Source organism: Anas platyrhynchos, chromosome 3 (assembly GCF_047663525.1).
Source record: "Anas platyrhynchos isolate ZD024472 breed Pekin duck chromosome 3, IASCAAS_PekinDuck_T2T, whole genome shotgun sequence".
Lineage (NCBI taxonomy): Eukaryota > Metazoa > Chordata > Aves > Anseriformes > Anatidae > Anas > Anas platyrhynchos.
The window spans coordinates 90,815,476-90,835,566 of record NC_092589.1 but is presented as its reverse complement, the minus strand read 5'-3'; the positions used below and the strand labels follow the sequence as shown (position 1 = coordinate 90,835,566).

The 20,091-nt window shown below is 33.2% G+C and overlaps 1 protein-coding gene across 6 annotated transcripts in view; it reads left to right on the top strand.

The window, feature by feature from the left end:
• ADGRB3 (adhesion G protein-coupled receptor B3) overlaps positions 1-20,091 on the top strand; it is a 473,065-nt gene that overhangs the window by 201,578 nt on the left and 251,396 nt on the right. For all 6 annotated transcript variants that reach the window (XM_072036309.1, XM_027455045.3, XM_027455047.3 and 3 more), the window contains 5 exons: positions 6,741-6,905; positions 10,448-10,612; positions 11,519-11,683; positions 16,329-16,430; positions 17,000-17,106. In XM_072036309.1, the coding sequence (XP_071892410.1) occupies positions 6,741-6,905; positions 10,448-10,612; positions 11,519-11,683; positions 16,329-16,430; positions 17,000-17,106 (704 nt within the window). The remainder of the gene's footprint in view (positions 1-6,740; positions 6,906-10,447; positions 10,613-11,518; positions 11,684-16,328; positions 16,431-16,999; positions 17,107-20,091) is intronic.

Sequence of the window (20,091 nt, the reverse complement as noted above, 5' to 3'; positions counted from 1 at the left end):
GCTCATGGATGTTTTATCTGGGATGGGAAACAAAAAGGCATATGGCCTGTGACGGCATTTATTTTCCTTTGCTGTCTCTGAAAAGGGAAAATTCCTTCCTGCCTCACTTCAGATGACCAAAATCCTCAGCTTTTCTCTAAAACTTGATTCCAGGAGGGTGGTGAGCCAGATTCTGGGGAAGCTCACTCCATCATTAAGTAAACTAGACTGTCTCATACATGGAATCCCCTGGATTTTATCTCAATGAGCAGTAGTGTCAGACTAAACGTTGCTACTGCATGTTGAAAAAATATCCAAGAGAAAAGGCATACATGACCACCTCAGAGTTTGTGTATTGGAGTTATAAGCCTTTACAGAACCTCTGCAATGAAAAGCAACTTAAAATATTGTATCAGGTAAGCCACCACTGTACATCAGTGTACAGTGAACAGCTAATATCACTGAATGCTTTACCACTATGCTCTAGATAAAAAACTCACCTGTCATTTCTGAATATTTCAGGGTAGGAAACCCCAGACAGAAAACCCCAGACATCTGAATTTGATAATTTAAAGGTTTCCATAATAAATAAATAAATACATAAATACATAAATACATAAATACATAAATACATAAATACATAAATAAATAAATAAATAAATAAATAAAGCCACTATTTCTAAAAAGGATGGGGTAGCTTACAGGCTAGTGGAGGTTGGATTCTTTCCAAAACTACCCTTACCCTCAACTTGAAAGTAAAACAGTATGAAGTACAAAAAGAAAAATATAAAATAAAATAAGAAACCTTCTAAAAAATCAAAGATAAGCTTAAAGATTCCTTTGAAGCAACATGAAATATAAATATGAAAACACGTGCTCCAGCACTCTCACTGACACACAGATCTGCCAATTTCTAGCTCATTTAATAACCTAAGAGGCAAGGTCACCTAATTTTGCAAAATTTTATCCTCATTCTCTCCAGTAAAGTTTGAGAAATTTTCACATCAAAATAAGTCTATGTAAAGCAACAGCCAAGATAATTTAGTCAAAGTAATCTGGGGAAAAATAAATAAATAAATATAGTTAATGATAAATTAATAAAAATAATAAATTAATAATATAAAAATAATAATATAATAATGAAATAATACAAATAGTTAATAATAAATAACTAATAATAAATAAAAAATAGCTCGTTTGTAAAATTTACATTGTCTAGTAAACTTCTGAACAATGCTCACACAGAAAGACTGTTCCACATGTCTCAGTGACAAGGGAGCTCTTTGCTCACACACAATGCCCACTTTACAGTATGGCTTCTGTTTCCGGTTATTCAGTGTGAGCAATGTCTATCAATTCTCACTGGATAACAGTGATACTGCCAAGATATTTTCATTTTCATATCACCACAGCTGATTCTGATAATCTTTACATATGTTGTGTTACCTTTCCTAAATAATTAGTCTTCTAGGCATAATCTTGCATGTTGTTTTACATAATTACAGTAACCTTACTAATTTATGTTGGTCTCTGTCTGGCAAGAGGGGTCACTATGTGTGGCAGTGTGCAGGATGAGCAATTTAGAAAGATGCTTTTCATAGTCAGAGCTCCATTAATTTTTCAACCATGATTTTAATTCTAGGCTAAATATCCTCTGCCCTCATTATAGCATGTATACTGTCTCAGAGAGTTGCATGATTCAGGATTATCCCTGGCTCATGCATAAGAAAATGTACAGTTTGTAGACTAGTATAATTAAAACACACATTTAACAAAAGAATGCAAACATACACAACTGTACTTGGGATATGGCCTGTGAACCTGGACCTGAACCACTCATTCCATACAGCTTTTGGACTCAAGGTTACTTCAAAATAAACAATTATGCAGAGTGGCTTATACTTCAAACATCTATCCACAAGCTTCAAGAGAACATGTTGCATTTAAAAATATTTATACAAGGCTGTATTGATTTCATGCAGTCCCTTCAGTGTCCACTGGGAATGGACATCACTGGGATGTTAGAGAATATGTCTGTAATCTCACTATTCTGTAAAATTTTGAGAATGGGATTCACCAGCTTTATCATTATGCAACAGCAGGCTATATCACAAAGTATTTTGCATAAGTACATGAAAGCTATTGCATCTATCATTTTTAGCTATTTTTTTTATTCTGCTGAATAAATATATTACATATATATATAACATATATATAACACATATATAATGCTACTGATAATTAAGCTAAAATCATGAAGGAACTATTGTTTCCATAATTTTAATTTATTTATATTTTTTCCAGACCAATACTATTTCAGAGATGGGAATCCACTAGGTAATTCAGGCAGTGTCTTGGAATCAGGGGCCTTCTCAAGAAGTGCAACATTGTAAGCAACAAAATGTAGTTCATGTAACCATTTTTACTGGTTCTGCAAGCAAAGGCATTTAGGATACAGTACTGCAGTGCCACTGATTCATTTCAGTTTAATTGATAATTTCTAATACAGCTAAGACTTCAAGGAGAAAGAACATTGACTTTCTGTAACTGTAGATCATCTCAGTTAGTTCCTATTTCTCCTTCCCCATTGCCTTCAGCCACTTTCACCACAAAATTTAGCTGAAGATCAGAATTCTCAGGCTTATGGGTAAAGCAATACATGGAAGGAGCAAGAATATCCTAAAACATTTCAAACATTTGTATGCTCAAAAGATTTTGGTTGGTGCTAAGTCGGTTATATCTCCATCATTTCTCAAGGCTTATGTCAATGAATTTTAGCCATATTACTGAAATTTTGCACATTTCAGTATGTTTTATGTCTGCATAGGTACACTAACAAAACTGTTACAAGCTTTTAAATCCACAGTGTTATTGTTATTAATCAGTGTTTTGGAACTTCAAGTCTTCATTTGAAAGTGGGAAAACAAGAGGGAAATTTAGCTTTATAATCAACAGACCTTGCAGAAATAGAATGGATATATGACTTAAATGTGGATGGTAGAGGACAGGTGTCAGGAAGTCTTTGAATTATTTTTTTTTATTATTACTAATTTAAGAAAATTTTTCAAATATACAATTTGAGCCATATTGAAGAAACAGAAACTATATCACATAAATGTGTTTAAATTCATGCATGAAATACCTGTAATATCATTTTAACAATTCCTATAATGTAGCATCTGGTTTATTGTAGTTAATCAGCCATTTTAAACTTTACCAGAAAATAAAAACCATCAATGTCCATAATATTTTTTACAATATCTTTTTAGTATAAAGCTGAACAAATCAGAAGTATTTAAACCCCAATAAAAATCTCCCAAAATATGCTTGTAGGATGCATGCCAGCATGGCCTCACACCTCCTCCCACCTCACACAAGTTGTGCATTGTGAACACTGTGGGTGTTCACTTCAACATGATTAGGTTCAGAGAGTGGCAGAATGAAGGGAAGGATGCTCTGCAGTAATCCAAACTCGTTGTGCTAGCAATGATTTTGACAGATAAGTTGGCAATAATTTGAATATTTTTGTCCCAAATAATGAATCTTCCATGTGAAACTGTGTTATAGAAAACAGTTACTCCTCTGTGGGCCAGCTCTCCATCTGGTGTAATTTGGCATAGCTCATCTGGCTATAATTCATCAGATGTTATAGGGTTAGGTTTTTTTTGCATTTAAGGAATGATATTAAGGAAAATGTTAATGAAATATCAGGAATAATATTTGAAGGTAAGAAATTTTATTTTCTTTTTTTTTTTTTTTAAAAAAAAAAAAAAGCTGATCTGGATAATACTGGACATAGCTGTGATGCATTGTATAGATTATTTTTCCTTTATATTTCTATGCTCATAATGGTTGTTTACTTAGTGGTATGCCTTTCCCATCTTTGACTTTATTAGTTATAGAATCATAGGATCATTAAAGTTGGAAATGACCTCTAAGATCATCTGGTCCAACCATGTTCTACTACTCTTAGACATACAAGCCCAATACATACAAGAAGGTACTATGAAGTTTTTACTTACTGTTCTAACTGTTTTCACAGAAGATTACTTTGGGCCCATCTCACCTTAAACCAGAAACGGATAGAATCTGGTGCAAGTTTGAATCCACCCAAAGTGAAACATATTGTTTCTGCTTCTGTTCAAATCCAAAATCACAAAATAATTACTCTGCGTTCCTGCTAACATGCAGTCATTCTTGCCAGAAGAGATATATAACCTCTTGGCTCAAGACCATAGCTTTAAAGAAGCCTTCAGCTAATTGTTTGTGTTTTGTTGTTGTGCTTTTTTTTTATTATTATTATTATTATTATTATTATTATTATTATTATTATTATTATTATTATTATTATTATTATTATTATTATTCATTTTTAAATGAAGATAACTTATAATATTTTGACAGCAAAAACTGAAACTCCAAATTAAACACTAGACTTAAACTCATGTCTACATAGTGTCTAGACCTTTACAACATATTATTTTTACAGCATCTTCTTTCTCTAATTTGGATTAATTGTTATTTGTTATGTTTTGCACTTTTTTAAGTTCTTCTTGTTTCAACGGAGCATCTTTTAATCAACCATCGTTGTATTAATAGATGAAATTATATCTCTGTTATTACTGACTGCCATTTGGAATCTGATCTTACAAATTGGTTTCTCATTGATTTTTCTAGTATGTTAATAAATCTGGAGTCTTAGACGTATGACTGGACTCAGAATCTAATTCATTGCCTATGCAAAAAAGTCTTCAAATGTTATGGCTGGGTCAGAGTATTCTTCTAAGTATAGTACCTGTTGAAGAAAAGATGAAACATAAGGAGTCATATGCCAATGATCACCAATTTACTAGTTTCAGAAGACTTAGGTTTCCTGGTTTTGACCAAAATGACAGAATTAATCAACATTTCTAAAATAATTAGACTAAAATCTGTCAGTATTACATTCATTTGAAATGTCCCTGTTATTTTTTTCTTTTTTTTTTTTTTTTTTTTTTGCTAATATAAAGCAGATTGATGTGATATTTAGAATAAAAGGATTTTAATAAAGCTATCTATGTAGGACATGGAATAATTACTTTTCAACTACTTGTATGTTACCAACTCAAAACCTTTCATCAATTGAGCTGTTATCTAGCAGGTAAAAATGTTCACTGTATGAAGCTTCGCATGTTACGTCAGATAGAATTTCTATGAAATTACCTCAAAAAATTTTACCCTAGCAGTAAAATCTGAAACAACAGTTTTCCTTAATTTTAATGAAATGCAATAGAACATACCTACATGCAGAATTGCCCTTGATCTTACCAAATATTTTATGATAATACACAAGAGAAATATACCTCCTTCCCCACCCTTCACAACTGAATTCCACCTTGGAAACTGTTATTCTGATATCTACAATATTTTATTTATAGAAACTGGGCAGGTGAAACTGCCCCTTCAGGGCAAAGGAAACCTGAAAATCAGTTATTTCACAGTAATCAAAGAGATGTGTGGACAATCCAGAAAATCTATTTTTTTGTAATGTTGTGAACTATTACCAATGATACACTGAGGTGTTATACACTTTCACCCTCCAGACATCCTTCAAACAGACAGTGTTGCAGAAACATAGATATGATATCATCTATGATGCTCAGTCTGGGTACTAAGCCTCTGGATTTTCGTAAATGTCTGGCATTACTCTAGTTTTCCTGTTTCCAAACACAGCCTAACCAAAATCTGTGCAACTGCTTTTATTTAACAAGAATAGCTACAGCATGTTTTGCACTATTTCTCAACTTACAAAGAATTGTCTTGCCAAGTCATGTATGGAGTTCTCTTAGTGTTATTACTTAACAATAATATGTTTTAGGAGTTTCTAAAAATTTAACTCCAGTTGTTTCTGAAAAGGGAATATATATGGTATATAAGCTCAGACAGATATTGTGTATTAGCTTCTTCTGCCTTGGAAGTTAGAAAAGATTCATATTCTATGATTCTCTATATTAATCTTATGAAATATATGTATATAATAATATTTATATATGTTTATAATTTATCATGTTCTCTGAAAGTATGTGAAGTTTGTTGTCAACATTTTTTTAAGGCAGAGATGCATGTGTTACTATATATGTTTGATCAATTAATATGTTAATGTAAAAAAAAATATTAAAATCTCTTTGTGTGCTCTTGGCATTTTTGAGGAAGCTAATCAAGCACAAATGCTGTCATGTTTCCACATTAATTTAAACATGCAACAATTGTAAGACCCCCAGTTTACCAGGGTAACAGTGAGAAATTACCACAGTTATGCCTTTATTTTCAAAAGAGAGCTTTATTTTGATTGCTTCTAGTTTTTACAGTTGTGATGAGACCTAAAGTTTATGCCTGGTTTTAACAAGGACTAGTCTCCTGAAAATCAGGGCTATTAAACATATCTCAGGTCATACACCAGAAAATCATAACCAGCTTTAGAAAATGGAAGTCATCTTTCTTAGAAGAGTAAAAGAAAAGAAAATGTGGTAGTGAGATTAGTTGAAAGATTAGAGAAAATGGTTCAAAATTAGATATAATTTATAAAAGATAAGAGTTTGAAATTGAAATTAACCATTTTTTACAGAGAAGGTTTTATTTGCCAATACTAGAGATTACCTATGTACTGATATCCTTGAAGTTGGCAAAATAATTACCTTTTACGATATTGATTTTGTTCATTTTGAAATCCTTTTGTTACTTCTGTGTCTGTTTCTGGTTAAAATCTGTTTGGTTTGTTGCAGTACATGGCGTTTGGGAGGAATGGTCACCTTGGAGTCTGTGTTCATTCACATGTGGTCGAGGCCAAAGAACTAGGACAAGGTCATGTATACCTCCCCAGTATGGGGGAAGATCATGTGATGGACCTGAAACACAACATAAACCATGCAATATTGCACTCTGCCCTGGTGAGCTTATACAGCAACTTTTTGCTTTGTTACAGTGCATTTGATGTGGGTTGTTTGTGATTTCTTTCATTGTGTTTTGCATTCACACACACACAAATGGCATGCAAAGTGTGTAGGAAGGGTAATCTTGTTAATAATTCTGACTGTGGTGATCAAAAGGATATATCAGTATGATAACTCTGTTTGAGATACTGTACAAGCAGGCAATTCTTAATTCCTTCAAAATTCTCTCTCTATATGGCACTTATAAGAAACCTTGATTTAGGTTGTCTCTTAGAGAACCAAAAGACAAGCAACTTTCTGAGTGTGGCTTAAAGGGAAACATTCAGAGGTTACATAGTTTGCATCTGCCATGTCTGCTTAGATTAAGTTCACTGGGACATTCATAATTATTTATTCACCACATACACATTAAAAAAAAATATGAGAAACTTAATTTTTAATTGCTATTAATTTATTGAAACTGGATATCATTTACATGTGTGCAGACAGAAGGCTGACACAAGCTATGACACTATTTGAACCCTATTTAATCCCTTATGGTAACAATTTTAAGTGCCTTAGTTCTGGGAGTTTAGTGATAAACATCTGCAAAAAAACTACCCCTAAACAAGTAAACAATGTGTAGGTTTCAGGTTTTCATGTTAAACCTTTCATTCATGGGAATTAAAACTAATTTAAAAAAAAAAAAAAGTTATTATTGCAAAATTGTTTTTAAATGTCTGTTCACAGTTTATGATTAATTATGAAAAAAATTACATATATATGGATATATACATATACTTACAAAAGGTTTTTCTTTAAAAGTCACCTTCTTTATGATTATAGAACTCATAGTTCAATACCTAGGAAGCTTAATACCTAGGAATGGAAAAAGTGTCAGGTAGCTATAATGTGGGAAGTTTCTTCCACAAGATCTGTCTGACAATTATGTTTGCATTTGTGGTAGGCTTGTTGAATGTTCACAGTTCACAGCACTGCTGTGAATAGATTCCTCATGACTGGAGCTCTTCTGGAAAAGGGTTGATGGACATTTCATTAACAAATGGTTGTTTGATGATTTGGAAACAGAGAAGAAGGAAAACATGGGTGGAACTTAGCACCTCACAGAAATAAAACTTAAAAACAAAACAAAACAAAACAAAAAACTAAGCCCAAGCTTTGTTTTATTCTGGTCAGCAAAGAATACTCCAACTTTAGCTTTTAGTCTTGTATGCAGCTGCAAAAATATGACTTAATCCAGTTTTTGGCCAAGTTGGCAGCCATGCAATGTTATGTTTGCCTACACAAAAGTAATTAACATGATATATGAGCACGAAGCAGAACTGACAACACAAAAAATGCCAAATAGAAATAGCTGAAAAGAAATTAATGCATTCAGTTCACTTTGGTATTGAAAAACAAAACAAAACAAAACACACAAACAAAAAACACACAAAGATAGTGCACCTAATCTGTTAAAATAAAGGGTTATCTCAGAATTCTGGATTTGAACAGTGATCTGTATATAAATGGCTTTCAACAGAGGAGATTGTATACTGGCTACATTTAAAGTAACAGCTTAAATCTTTGCTGAATGTGAAGATTTACTGCAATTTGAATGTTCAATTTTATAGAGGAATCTTCATGTTCAATTCTTTAGCCTTTTAGCAGTATTTCTGAAATAGAAAACTCACACACTTTTTGCTCCTAAAGAAGGGAGAACTATGAAATGTATATGAGATGCCACAGAATGTGTTTTTTCCAAAGACACTATAATAATTGATTCAATCTTTCCTACCCTAAATAATACTATATAGCAATGAATAAAACTGAAGAGGGTGCATTGAAATGTAATTTCCATAATGTTTTCCTCTTCACATAAAGCTTTTATGATTAATGAATGCAACTAGTTTCCATGTTTGGAAAGATTTCATTTCTGCTGAATAAATTATCAGGGTACAGCTTCATAGCTTGAGAGGCATCTGCATTGAGAAGTGGTTCGCAACCAGACATTACATAAAATCTTTAATGTAGAACTTGAGGGAAAAAAAATAATAAAACCCTTCCTCCTTTCACAGTTCTCTAAGATCCTGGGAATTAGAGGTACAGATATTATCTTTGAATGGTAGAAATGCTTTATGGTAATTTTTGGACAGCGGAAAAATAGTTCGCTTCTGTATTTCACTGAATATATGTACACCCATACAGACACAGTACCTTTAAAAAGAGCTTTTAAAAGTTAAATCACTAAATTAAAGATCCTGTTTCCTCTTTAATTCTTAACTCCACCAACTTTGAAAGCTACTATCCCAACTGTCCTTCAGAAGAATCCTGAAATCAGGGATTGGCAAATGTAGCAAGAGAATTTACTCATTTTCAACAATGATGCTTTTATGACAACAGTAATTATAAAACCATGTTTTCAAGGAATAGTATTAATCTAAATTATATTACAACCCAAATTTTGAGTTTATATTCATTAAATGCAGGTGCAATGATGATTTTAAAGTCAGTAGGAATGTGGGATTCTGAATTAGTACAAACACTTATATAATTTCATAATGCTTACCCAATTTTAAGAACACTGTCTAGTCCCATTATCCATTATACACAATGTAAATTTTAACTTGTATGGGAACTTAAATGGTTTATATTTTCTATAATTTTGGTTTTAAATATTTTCATTTCCATCAATAAGATTGCTGATATATGAAATTAAACATAACATTTACACATGGAAATATTGTTCCAAACCAAAGTGTATGGGTTAATACAAACTACTAAATACAGAACTCATCCCTGTATCCATGTTGTTTAAACACTCATCTTGACAAATTCAGGAAGAAGATTATTCAGTATGCAAACAAAGAAAGTAGATTTGATGACCAAGGCAGGCCATTTCTGATCTCCTACATTTTGTCTCAAAGACTGTTGAAGAACTGTGATGGTTTTCTGAGAAGGAAACTGAATAATAACAATAAATCCAATATTAAAAATCTAGAGAACAGTCTTATGTCGGGCAATGTGGTAATTCTTGTTTTCCTTTTTCTATTCAGCTAACAGAATTAATTTTATAGTCAGGACAAAGAATCTTATAAGTTGACCTATGAAAGTGATAGCTGCAGCTGTAAAGAATCGCTTTTAAGGGCTCAGAGCTTACAAGACAGGTCTCCACTTTGACCTAAAAAGACAAGTCTTCTAAATAATACTTTGTTTTAAAGAAAAAGAAAACTACACAGTTTTTCAAACATTGTGGTATGTGAGCAAAGTCATTATTTGTCCTTTGTTACATCTGTGTAAAATCTGAGATGAAAAAGAAGAGATGATAAAAAGGAAAGAGAAAAAAAAAATAGTTTAAAATTATTTTAAAGTAGTTTGTAACAAGAACTTCTGTATTTGCTTGCTATAAGAAGTCAACCTCTTTGGGCTCAGCCCAAATCTCTTTGGCGTCAGCCCAAAAAGACGTGTTCTTACCCATAAAATAGAACAAACCCACAAGGCCTAGCGTGGTTTTGGTGGTAACTCTACTGTGTCTATCTCTTTTGTGCCTCCTGTGGCAGTGGATGGACAGTGGCAGGAGTGGAGCCCATGGAGCCAGTGCTCAGTGACGTGCTCCAATGGCACCCAGCAGCGAAGCCGTCAGTGCACAGCTGCGGCCCACGGCGGATCCGAATGCAGGGGACCATGGGCTGAGAGCCGGGAGTGCTATAACCCTGAGTGCACTGGTAAGTATCCACCTGACCAATGTCTGGAGGAGGAAGTGAAGGGTTGGGCCTGTCTGATGCTCTGAGTGAACCTGCTGGCACACGGGCATGCACTTAGTCCACCACAGGCCCCAGTGGGCTGTGGAGAACAGAGCAGCCTCCCCAGAGCAAGATCTGGGGCCTGTCTCCCTTTTAATTTGATGAGCCACCTGGAGATAAAAAGAGTGCATCTGCAAAAGGCTGCATGGCAAGGGTTGCATGTCTGCTTTTCAGTTTTATTGCCATTTAAAGGACATGCAAAAAATAAGGAATTGTTTGAGGACTAAAATATTTAGTATTTAATTAGAAAATTAATGTGTATGAAATGATTCTCTCTTACTCTGAGGCTGTTTCATGATCCTCTGACAGTATAAGACCAGAATTCCAGGGTGGGTAAATTAAGTTTATACATACTTTTAGGCCTCATTCAACATGTCAGAGCATGTATAGTCCTGCTTCTAAAATATCACATGCAAGAATGTATTTATTTACTTTTTTAAATGATGCTTACGTACATTGCATATCATTATGTGCACCCCTACAGTAGCACTATACAACTGCATATAAAAATATGCAAAAGTGACTGTGTGCTGTGTGTTCTGCAATTAACTCGATGTTAAAACTCACCAACTCACCAGCCTATTTTTGTTTGTTTGTTTTTTAACCTTGAGATGCAAGTCATTTAAACAAGCCCATATTTAGGAAAGAAGTAGACTTCCCCCAGCTTTAGAGGTTCCATGGCCAGTATCTTCCACTTGTCACTGCTAGTTACACAAATGCATCTAATCTACTGGGGGCTTTCTTCTCTTACCTAAGTAAAGAATAACCTATATGTCATCCTTTAGTACTGTCATTATGTCATCACTGTAATTATATTTTTCCCAATAGCAAATGGCCAGTGGAACCAGTGGGGCCACTGGAGTGGATGTTCCAAGTCCTGCGACGGTGGCTGGGAGAGGAGAATAAGGATCTGTCAAGGGGCTGCTGTGACTGGGCAGCAATGCGAGGGAACTGGAGAGGAAGTTAGACGGTGCAGTGAACAGAGGTGTCCTGGTGAGAACTAGATATAATCACTGTTATTATCTACACTGCAGTATGGCTTACTTTAACAGTCACCTTTAGGAGAAACAAGGTCAACATCCGTAAAGCAGTAGTCCTAAAGAGCCATATCTGACCTTGCTTTAGACAAGTCACTGTTGTTTTTCTCAGTAGAGTTGTGGTTATGTAGCAGGGTTTAAACTAGTCCAATTGAATATATGAGCAATGCCTCATGTTTGAAATAAATCAAAATGCCATATTATAGAAATATATCAGAAAAATATGTAATTACCAAGGTATATCTACATTGGTAGAAATAATTTGCTACAGAAATTATCTCTGAATATACTGTTCCTAAGAATATTAGTCCTGTTTTTGTAAATTGTGGAATTATTTTTATGCAGTGTACAAGATGGCCTTGATGTTATACATTTGGGGTAAATTCCAGTGCAGTAAAGAAAAGCAGTGAACCTTACTATAATGTATAGAATGAATGAATATATGTGACACTTCATAAAAAATAAAGATTAAAAAAGAAAATATATATATATATTTCCTCCTTTAATATAATGCTTAAATTTATTTCTTTGCAGCACTTTTTACTTAGTCCTCACAATAGATTTAAGTCTTTCTAAGTGACAGATAATTAAAGTGCATTTTTTAGCTCTTTCAGAGGTGAACATATGTGAAGAGACATCCTAGAGAAAAAGAGAGCCCTGGAATAAGATAACAAAATAAGGTGCAGGTAGTAAGGTGTAGGATGATTTAGTCATTCACCTGGGAAAAACTGTTCTCTGAACTTCAGGCCAGGACACTTCAAAATTAATCTAGCAATCTCACTGACTACGGGAAAATTCCACTTCATATTTTGATGGCTCTGTGCTAGGGACAAAAAGGCCTAAATAGCGGAGATACTTTCAGTTAGTAAATAGGAAATATATCTGATGTGAATTTTATGATATCGAGCTCAGGTTTTCATAGGCAGCATGGTTATCCCTTGGCAGCCATCAAAGAACAGTTTTCAAGATAGTTGCAACATAGTAGTACAACGAAGTTCATTGCATCTGAAAAACAGTAAAAGGACTACTTACAAAATTGTAATACTAGACTGGAAAAGTTTACCAATTTTAACTTTTCCAATGGTCTCTTTAATTTTAGTACATTATTTGAAAAGTAAGACAAAACAGAATCAGTACTGGGTTCCTAAATAAATTAAAATTTCCGTAGCAAATAATTTACTTAGTAAATGTAGACTTTCCTCTATGAAAGCACCACATTAAGAGAAGGTTAATGGGAATGTTCTCAATAAACAGACATTCAGATAAACAAGCTTCTGCTTATAAAACCACTCCTGAAATGTTTTGTCTTTATATATTTCGAAGTAAAACCACATTGCTGCAATTTTAAAAGGTTGCCACCTGCTGTTAATAGAATATTTTACAAATGTATTTGTAAGTCAAATGCACACAGAGCATTGTTTTCCATTTGCACTATGTATTTATTAACTTGATTAATTCCATATTAAAATCAGTATGCTTATAGAAACCATAGTAATCTTTTAACAGGTTATACTTGTGCAGAAGATTATACATGAATAATAGATATGTTTGTTTCTAGAGTGAAGTTTCCTAAAGAATCTCAGATTTAACTGTAGACAGTGGATAATTTACCAAAACTTTGCATTACTAAAAATAAAACGATAGATCTATTTTTAATAAACACCCAGCAAAATTGAAAAATACTGTACAGAAATAATAAAAAGATATTTTTGTCTAAATCATTGAGAAACATGAGAGACTGTAACATTAATTTTTTTTTTTATATATTAACATTGGTTTATTGTAAGTTTAAGACCAGATCCTCAGTTCTGAAGATGTGCTTAACATATTTGTTAAGTGGATGAAGCTGTAACAGTTTGTATCACCCACATTTCTAGACTTACAGAAGACGAAATTATATATTGCTGACTTATAAATGTATAAGCAAAAGGAGAATAAAACCATTTTCTATTATGCAGGCTGTTGTTAATAAGGTACTTTGCAAACAGAGAGGTTCACTTGACTGACTGAAAATATTGACTGGACTTTTATTATTTGAGATTTGCATCATGTGAATGTCATTCAGGATCTTCAAGTCTATCAGTAAGCCTCTCCAACTGGTTCTGGCAGGAGCTGATTTACATCAGATATTCCTAGAAGCTGAATAATCAGCACTAAGAAAGGCAGGCTCAGAACTATTATCTGAAAGTAGGTTTCTCAATTTACTTGACTTCTAGACAAAAATTATCTTTCTTTGTGATTTATTTCTATAAACAATTAGTAATTTCAAAACTACACGTTTTCTACTACCGTATAATATACTGGGAACAAAAGATCTGCTTATACTTTGGCTTCAGTCATTGCTCCTTTAATAAAACCCAAGCTAAACTCCTAACAGGTCAGCAGTGTTAAGGATTCAAGGGATCCTTTTATGAAGGATAACTTCAGAAAATTGTAAACAAATATGAAAAAGGAAAAAAAAAACTGAATTTCTTAGGCAGCTAGTTGAGCAGGAGTCATTGTGGAAAACTTATTATAGAATGACCAAACAATAGCTTTTGAAAGAACTGTGGTTTTTTTTATGCACAGCAGTCCTTGACGCAAAAACGAAGTGTTGAGAGAGACAGAGCACAGCACAGAGTCAACCAGGGTCCAGGCAAGCTTGTTTGCCTGGGCTCGTTGACATATTATCCAAGTTCTGACTTGCTTCTGCAGTTCTCTTCACATAATTCTGTGTTTTGGAAATGGTTTTTACTTTGAACACAACACAGAGGTACACAGTCATCTCTGGAAGTAGGCTCAAATTAAAACGAGTTTTGAAAAGTGTCATGCAAAATAATACAAGTACTAACCTTCAACAGATAGATGGAAAACTTCTGATATTACCTGTAACTTGTTGACATAAAACAGAGAACACGATATATATAAAAGTGTGTATATATGCATGTATACACATCTTTTCAGGAGGAAACAAAACAAAACAAAACAAAACAAAACAAAACAAAACAAACAAACAAGAAACACAACCAAGCAGTATTTGTAGGGAAGTAAGATTTTTAGTTCTGAGAATCAGCCTTAGCAAGTGTTCTTAGTCATTTCTGTCTGAAATGGCCAGAGCTGCATGATAAGCATACTTACCAAAGGTCTCTAAATTTTTTCATATTTATGTAATTTATAATATTAATTCTGCATTATGTTAATCATAAATTCTCCAAATCAGAATACTTCTTTTGTTTATAGGTCATAATAAAATAGTAATCACATTTATAACCAGGTGGCACATGTTTCTCAAAGTCTGACTTTTTCCATTGTAACACTGGTCGTGCACTCACTTTTGGGGCATGTCTGAAGCAGTGTTAGTATTCTAGATTAAGAATATAACCAAATTTCTTTGGGTTTTGCCATTAATAGATAACTTGCGTTTTTAGCAGCACAATCTGTCTTGATTTCAGGAATGCTGATGGTGAGGCAAATTTAGCAGGCAACTTTTATGCCCAAGTGTGATTCATATTAACATTACCGAACCATCTGCAAGGTATTCTTTATCATCTGCAAAGAGAGGGTACCGCTCCATTCCCTCCCTCACCTCATTCTTCTGGGCAAAGAGCAAAAAAGTGCGAAGTGTAAAAAAGGAAAGAGGGTGTGTGCAATTTTTATGGTGTGTGCAATTGGATGGTTAAAATCTGGAGTCTGTTCCTGCATCAGATAGAGTTTTCGCATGTAACCATAGGAAAATAATTGAATTGTTTCATTCCTTACCATCACTCCATCTGTAAAATAATAATGATAGCAGTTCCTTTAGAAGTTAGAATTTTCCTGAAATAAATATAATAATACTTCTAAATAACTCATGATTTTTATGATTTTTCTCTTTTGAATTTGGAATGTTTTCACTAATTGGTATTTGTCGGTGCTTTAAGTTGTAAGACGACATCAGCCAGACATTTGCTGTGTTGATCTAATTCACTCAAAAATTATAAACTGGGAATGTACAGTAAAAATACAGATAATATTGCAATAACCAATAAAAGTTAATTTTGTTTTATAGCCACTCATCCCCACATTATTGATTTACTTGCTTAATTACCAAATTGTAAAGAAACATATTTCAAGGAAATAGCCTGCTTTTTGGACTTCAGAATGTACAGTTCTCATTTTTTGCCCTTAGCACACATAATGTTTAAACTGTGGTTTCAGAACTTATTCTTTCAGACACAGTTTAAGGTTCAGAAAAATCTGTAGAAATTTCTGTGTAAGATAAACATCACAGCTTATACCCATCTAATTGTCAGCTTCTTATAGATGCTTGGTATTATTGACCAAAATAGAACAATAAAGAGATTCAAACCCATTAATATTGCAGTCACCATCCAAAGAACGTTGAAGAGAGTAAAGGCACAGACTATGAAATAAATACCATTACAAAGACAGTTATTATACAAAAATCAATGCTGTTTGTTTATATGTTTCATTCTTAAAATGAAAGCAAAAGATAGTAATATATATATACCTCAGGAAGAATTAGGGCAAGATGGAAGACTTACTTTTGTGAGAAAAAAAATAATAAATCTGTTTTACATTAATATTAATATTTATATTATATTCTCATTTGTAAATGGCAGCACCTTATGAAATATGTCCTGAGGATTATTTGATGTCAATGGTGTGGAAAAGGACCCCAGCTGGGGACATGGCATTCAATCGATGTCCTCTCAATGCCACAGGTACAGTATTACTTCGAAATTACATGATAATAATAAAAAGAGAAAAATCTTTTGCTTTTTATTCTAGAAATAATCACTAGACTCATACATATGTATACATGTGTATATATATATATATGAATATACATATAGCCTACATATTTACATATCCATGTGCATGTAGCATATACATGTACCTATAATATACTTTGTCTCATAGCATACATTTAAGAATGGGTTTGTGATGTGTATGTATGCTTATATGTACACACATGCATATATGTTTGTCTATATGCATTGTAGATAGAGAGAAAGCTGACAAATCTATTTGATAGGACCTATCAGGCAAACTGATGAAAATGAAGCAAAACATAAACATCTTTTTAATTAAAAAGCAATGCTAAAATCCCAGCAAGTGAACACTGAAATGTTTTTCAGAATCTTGTACTACTCTATATGCAGATAATCATTGAATGAAATTGTTTCTGTGTGTCCTTTTAAAACAGCATGGAATGTAGTTTAAATATGCTTCATTCTTTTCAATTGGTCTCACATATATAAATATTTTCTGTCTTCTTTGTGACTTACAGGCACCACTAGCAGACGCTGCTCTCTCAGTGTTCATGGAGTGGCCTTCTGGGAACATCCAAGCTTTGCTAGATGCATATCAAATGAGTACAGACACTTGCAGCATTCAGTAGGTGCAAAGCCAGCTTTAGCACTTGCTCTGTTTATTCATTACTAATCATTCATGTGAAAACAAGCTTACCTATTTACTCTCAAGTCAGATTTCTGATGAGAAATGCCAGGAGCAAAACAGACCTAAGAAAATCATTTCTATTCATATTTCATATAATTTTGATCTTATATATTCCTGGTGCTTGAGTGAAAGAAGTTTTATCTTACTGTAGAAATGGAGAAATGATTCAGACTCCTTTCTTCCATGCCCACTGTGTGAAACTTTTATAGGGGTTAGAAGGTAAGACATATTTTGGTTTATTAGAAAATGAGATGTGAATAAATGAGATTTACTGGAAGAGTGACCCACTGAGTAAAAAGTACCTTGAATTCTGTAATTGCACACAAGGAAGTCAGAAACGATATTTCTTCCTGCTATTGAATTTAGAAATTCACCTTCAAATTTAACAAAGAAAAATGATTGTAGGGTGAAGCTATTGCAATGTCTTGGAAAAAGTAAAATAAATCTAGATAAAGGATTTTTTTTTTTTCAGCATGCTTAACAAAAATTTTCTTTGCAAAGCATATGTTACAAACACTAAAATATACTATATCTATTATAGACACTTATGTATGTTAAGAAGCAGAGGAACAGCACAAAGCTGCACCAGGGGAGGTTCAGATTAGACATTAGGAAAAATTTATTTACTGTAGTCAAACACTAGAACTGGCTTCCTAAAGAGGTGGTTGATGCATGCCTGTCGATGTTCAAGAGCTATTTGGATAATGCATTCATTAATATGCTTTAATTTTTGATTAGCCCTGAAGTGGACAGTTGGAATAGATGAAGGTCCCTTGCATAGGAACTGTTGTATATACTGCCTAAATATGCTTTTATTTATGTATTTAATATATTGCATATACTACATTATAAATATACTACTATGGTATATGCAAGGTTAAAATAGAATTGCTACATTCTATTTCCACAAATGAGCATTCAGCCAGGTTAATATTTTGGTGGGAAGAACGCCTTTGAAAATTGTCATGGACAGTGACTTTTGCTTGCATCATATATTTTCTGACATTCTTATATACTCTGACTCCTTTTCCAAAGGCCACTGCTCCATTAGTCATTCAGCAGAGGGGCATTAATACAGCTATGTGCTTCATAACTTCCTAGTCTCATCCAAGTGCAACATTTGAGTGCCATGTTTAAATACCTTTGTTGGCTTGAAAAGAAGCAATGTTGTTATTCCTCAAATCTGTCTTGCCACTTGGAGGAGATCTTCATGAATTTCCTTGAGTTGCACTTCTGTTTCAGTAGATTTTATATTATATTAGACTTTATTGACTCCCATATATTAGACTTTTTTGACTCTTTCAAACATTATTTTTAAAATAACACAGAATAAAGTTCTAAGGCAATTTTCTCCACAGCAAAGACTGCAAAGAAACTTTTATATTTTGCTGTCTGCATGTTGCTCTATCCTTTTAGAGTTCACACTAGGAAAAAAAATAATAATAATTAAATGGCTGCATATATTTTGGTTTTGATATTTTTTGACATTTTATTCTTTCATGACAGCTGCATATAGCTTGTCTATACATAGTCTTATATATGGGCATTGACAGAAATACATTTGTATTTCATTTGTTTAGAAGGTGTATGTTTGTACATAATGTAATAAAGGTAATGTCCATATTATTATGTACATAATGTAATAAAGGTAATATATATATATACTTTTGAAAAATAATGATATATTGCAGAAAAAAAATATATCACATTTTGCAATTGAAAAATTGAAATTTAATATTTTTTTTTTGAGCTGGTATTTAAAAGCAAATTATTTCTTACTTTTTTTTTTTTTTATTCCTTGTTATTTTTGTATTTAAATCTTCAGAAATATTTTAAAGGATGTATTTATCTTAACATGGCTGAATTTCCTTTTGGAGTTTTCCTCTGTTCTTACCATTTTAGGTTTCACAACCACATTTATTCACAGCATTGATCCTCATTCCACTGATTCTTTATTGATATTCAGCCTTTATTTTATGTGGTGTTGGTAGAAGTCATTCATAAACAACACAACCAGTGGGAAATACTTTTTCATGTTATTTAGTGGTATGACTTACCTGGCTGACTTTTGATGATGCATTGATGTTTTCTGAAGAGCTGCAAGTCTGCCTGACAGAAAGAGGTCATTGTTGAACAATTGAAGGCATCCATATCAGATTTATCTATTCTTCTATATTTCCTTTTTCAAAATATTAAATATGATTAGACCATACCGTGAAATAATCTTTTGCCAAAGAACATTTAAAAAAGCTTCTTTAAAGTTATGCAAGCATCTAAAAACCATCTTATTGCTGTACAACATGTCAGACTAGTTTATATGCATACAAATTAAAGGAGAAAATTTGATTTTTTTATACCTGGGAGTTGCTCACAAAGAAAATCTGCTTGTCTTACATCTTGTTGCTTCTCAAAGTGAACAACATAACTTATTTAAAGAATCATAGAAAAATGAGGCAAAGACTTATAAGGTCATTGGCCTGCAATGTAGGCTTGTCCCCCCACGATACATATGTCAGCTCTACAAATCCCTGAAAATAGATCTTTATAAGGAAGCTGCTGACAGACGGTGTTGCTATAATAAATATATGTGCTTATGAAAGCATTTATGAGATGCTTCAGTGTGCTTAACTTACAATAATGTTATTTTCTAACTTGGAACAGGTACGATGGGGGGGTGTCACACTTTTGTGCATGTTCCTATGAGTCTGAGATGAAAAACTTTCGTTTCTTATCTGAAATGCATAAAATAGTAATGGGTGTATAGTCTTCAAATATGGTGTTTATAAAGTTGATTTAAAGCAGCTGATGTACATAACACACCGACAATACATAATGTGTTAAAAGCATGCCCACCTGGAGGAATACAGAGAGATCTTTTTGCCCTCCAAACACACCATGTAGGATCCAGAGCCAGCCCAAAAG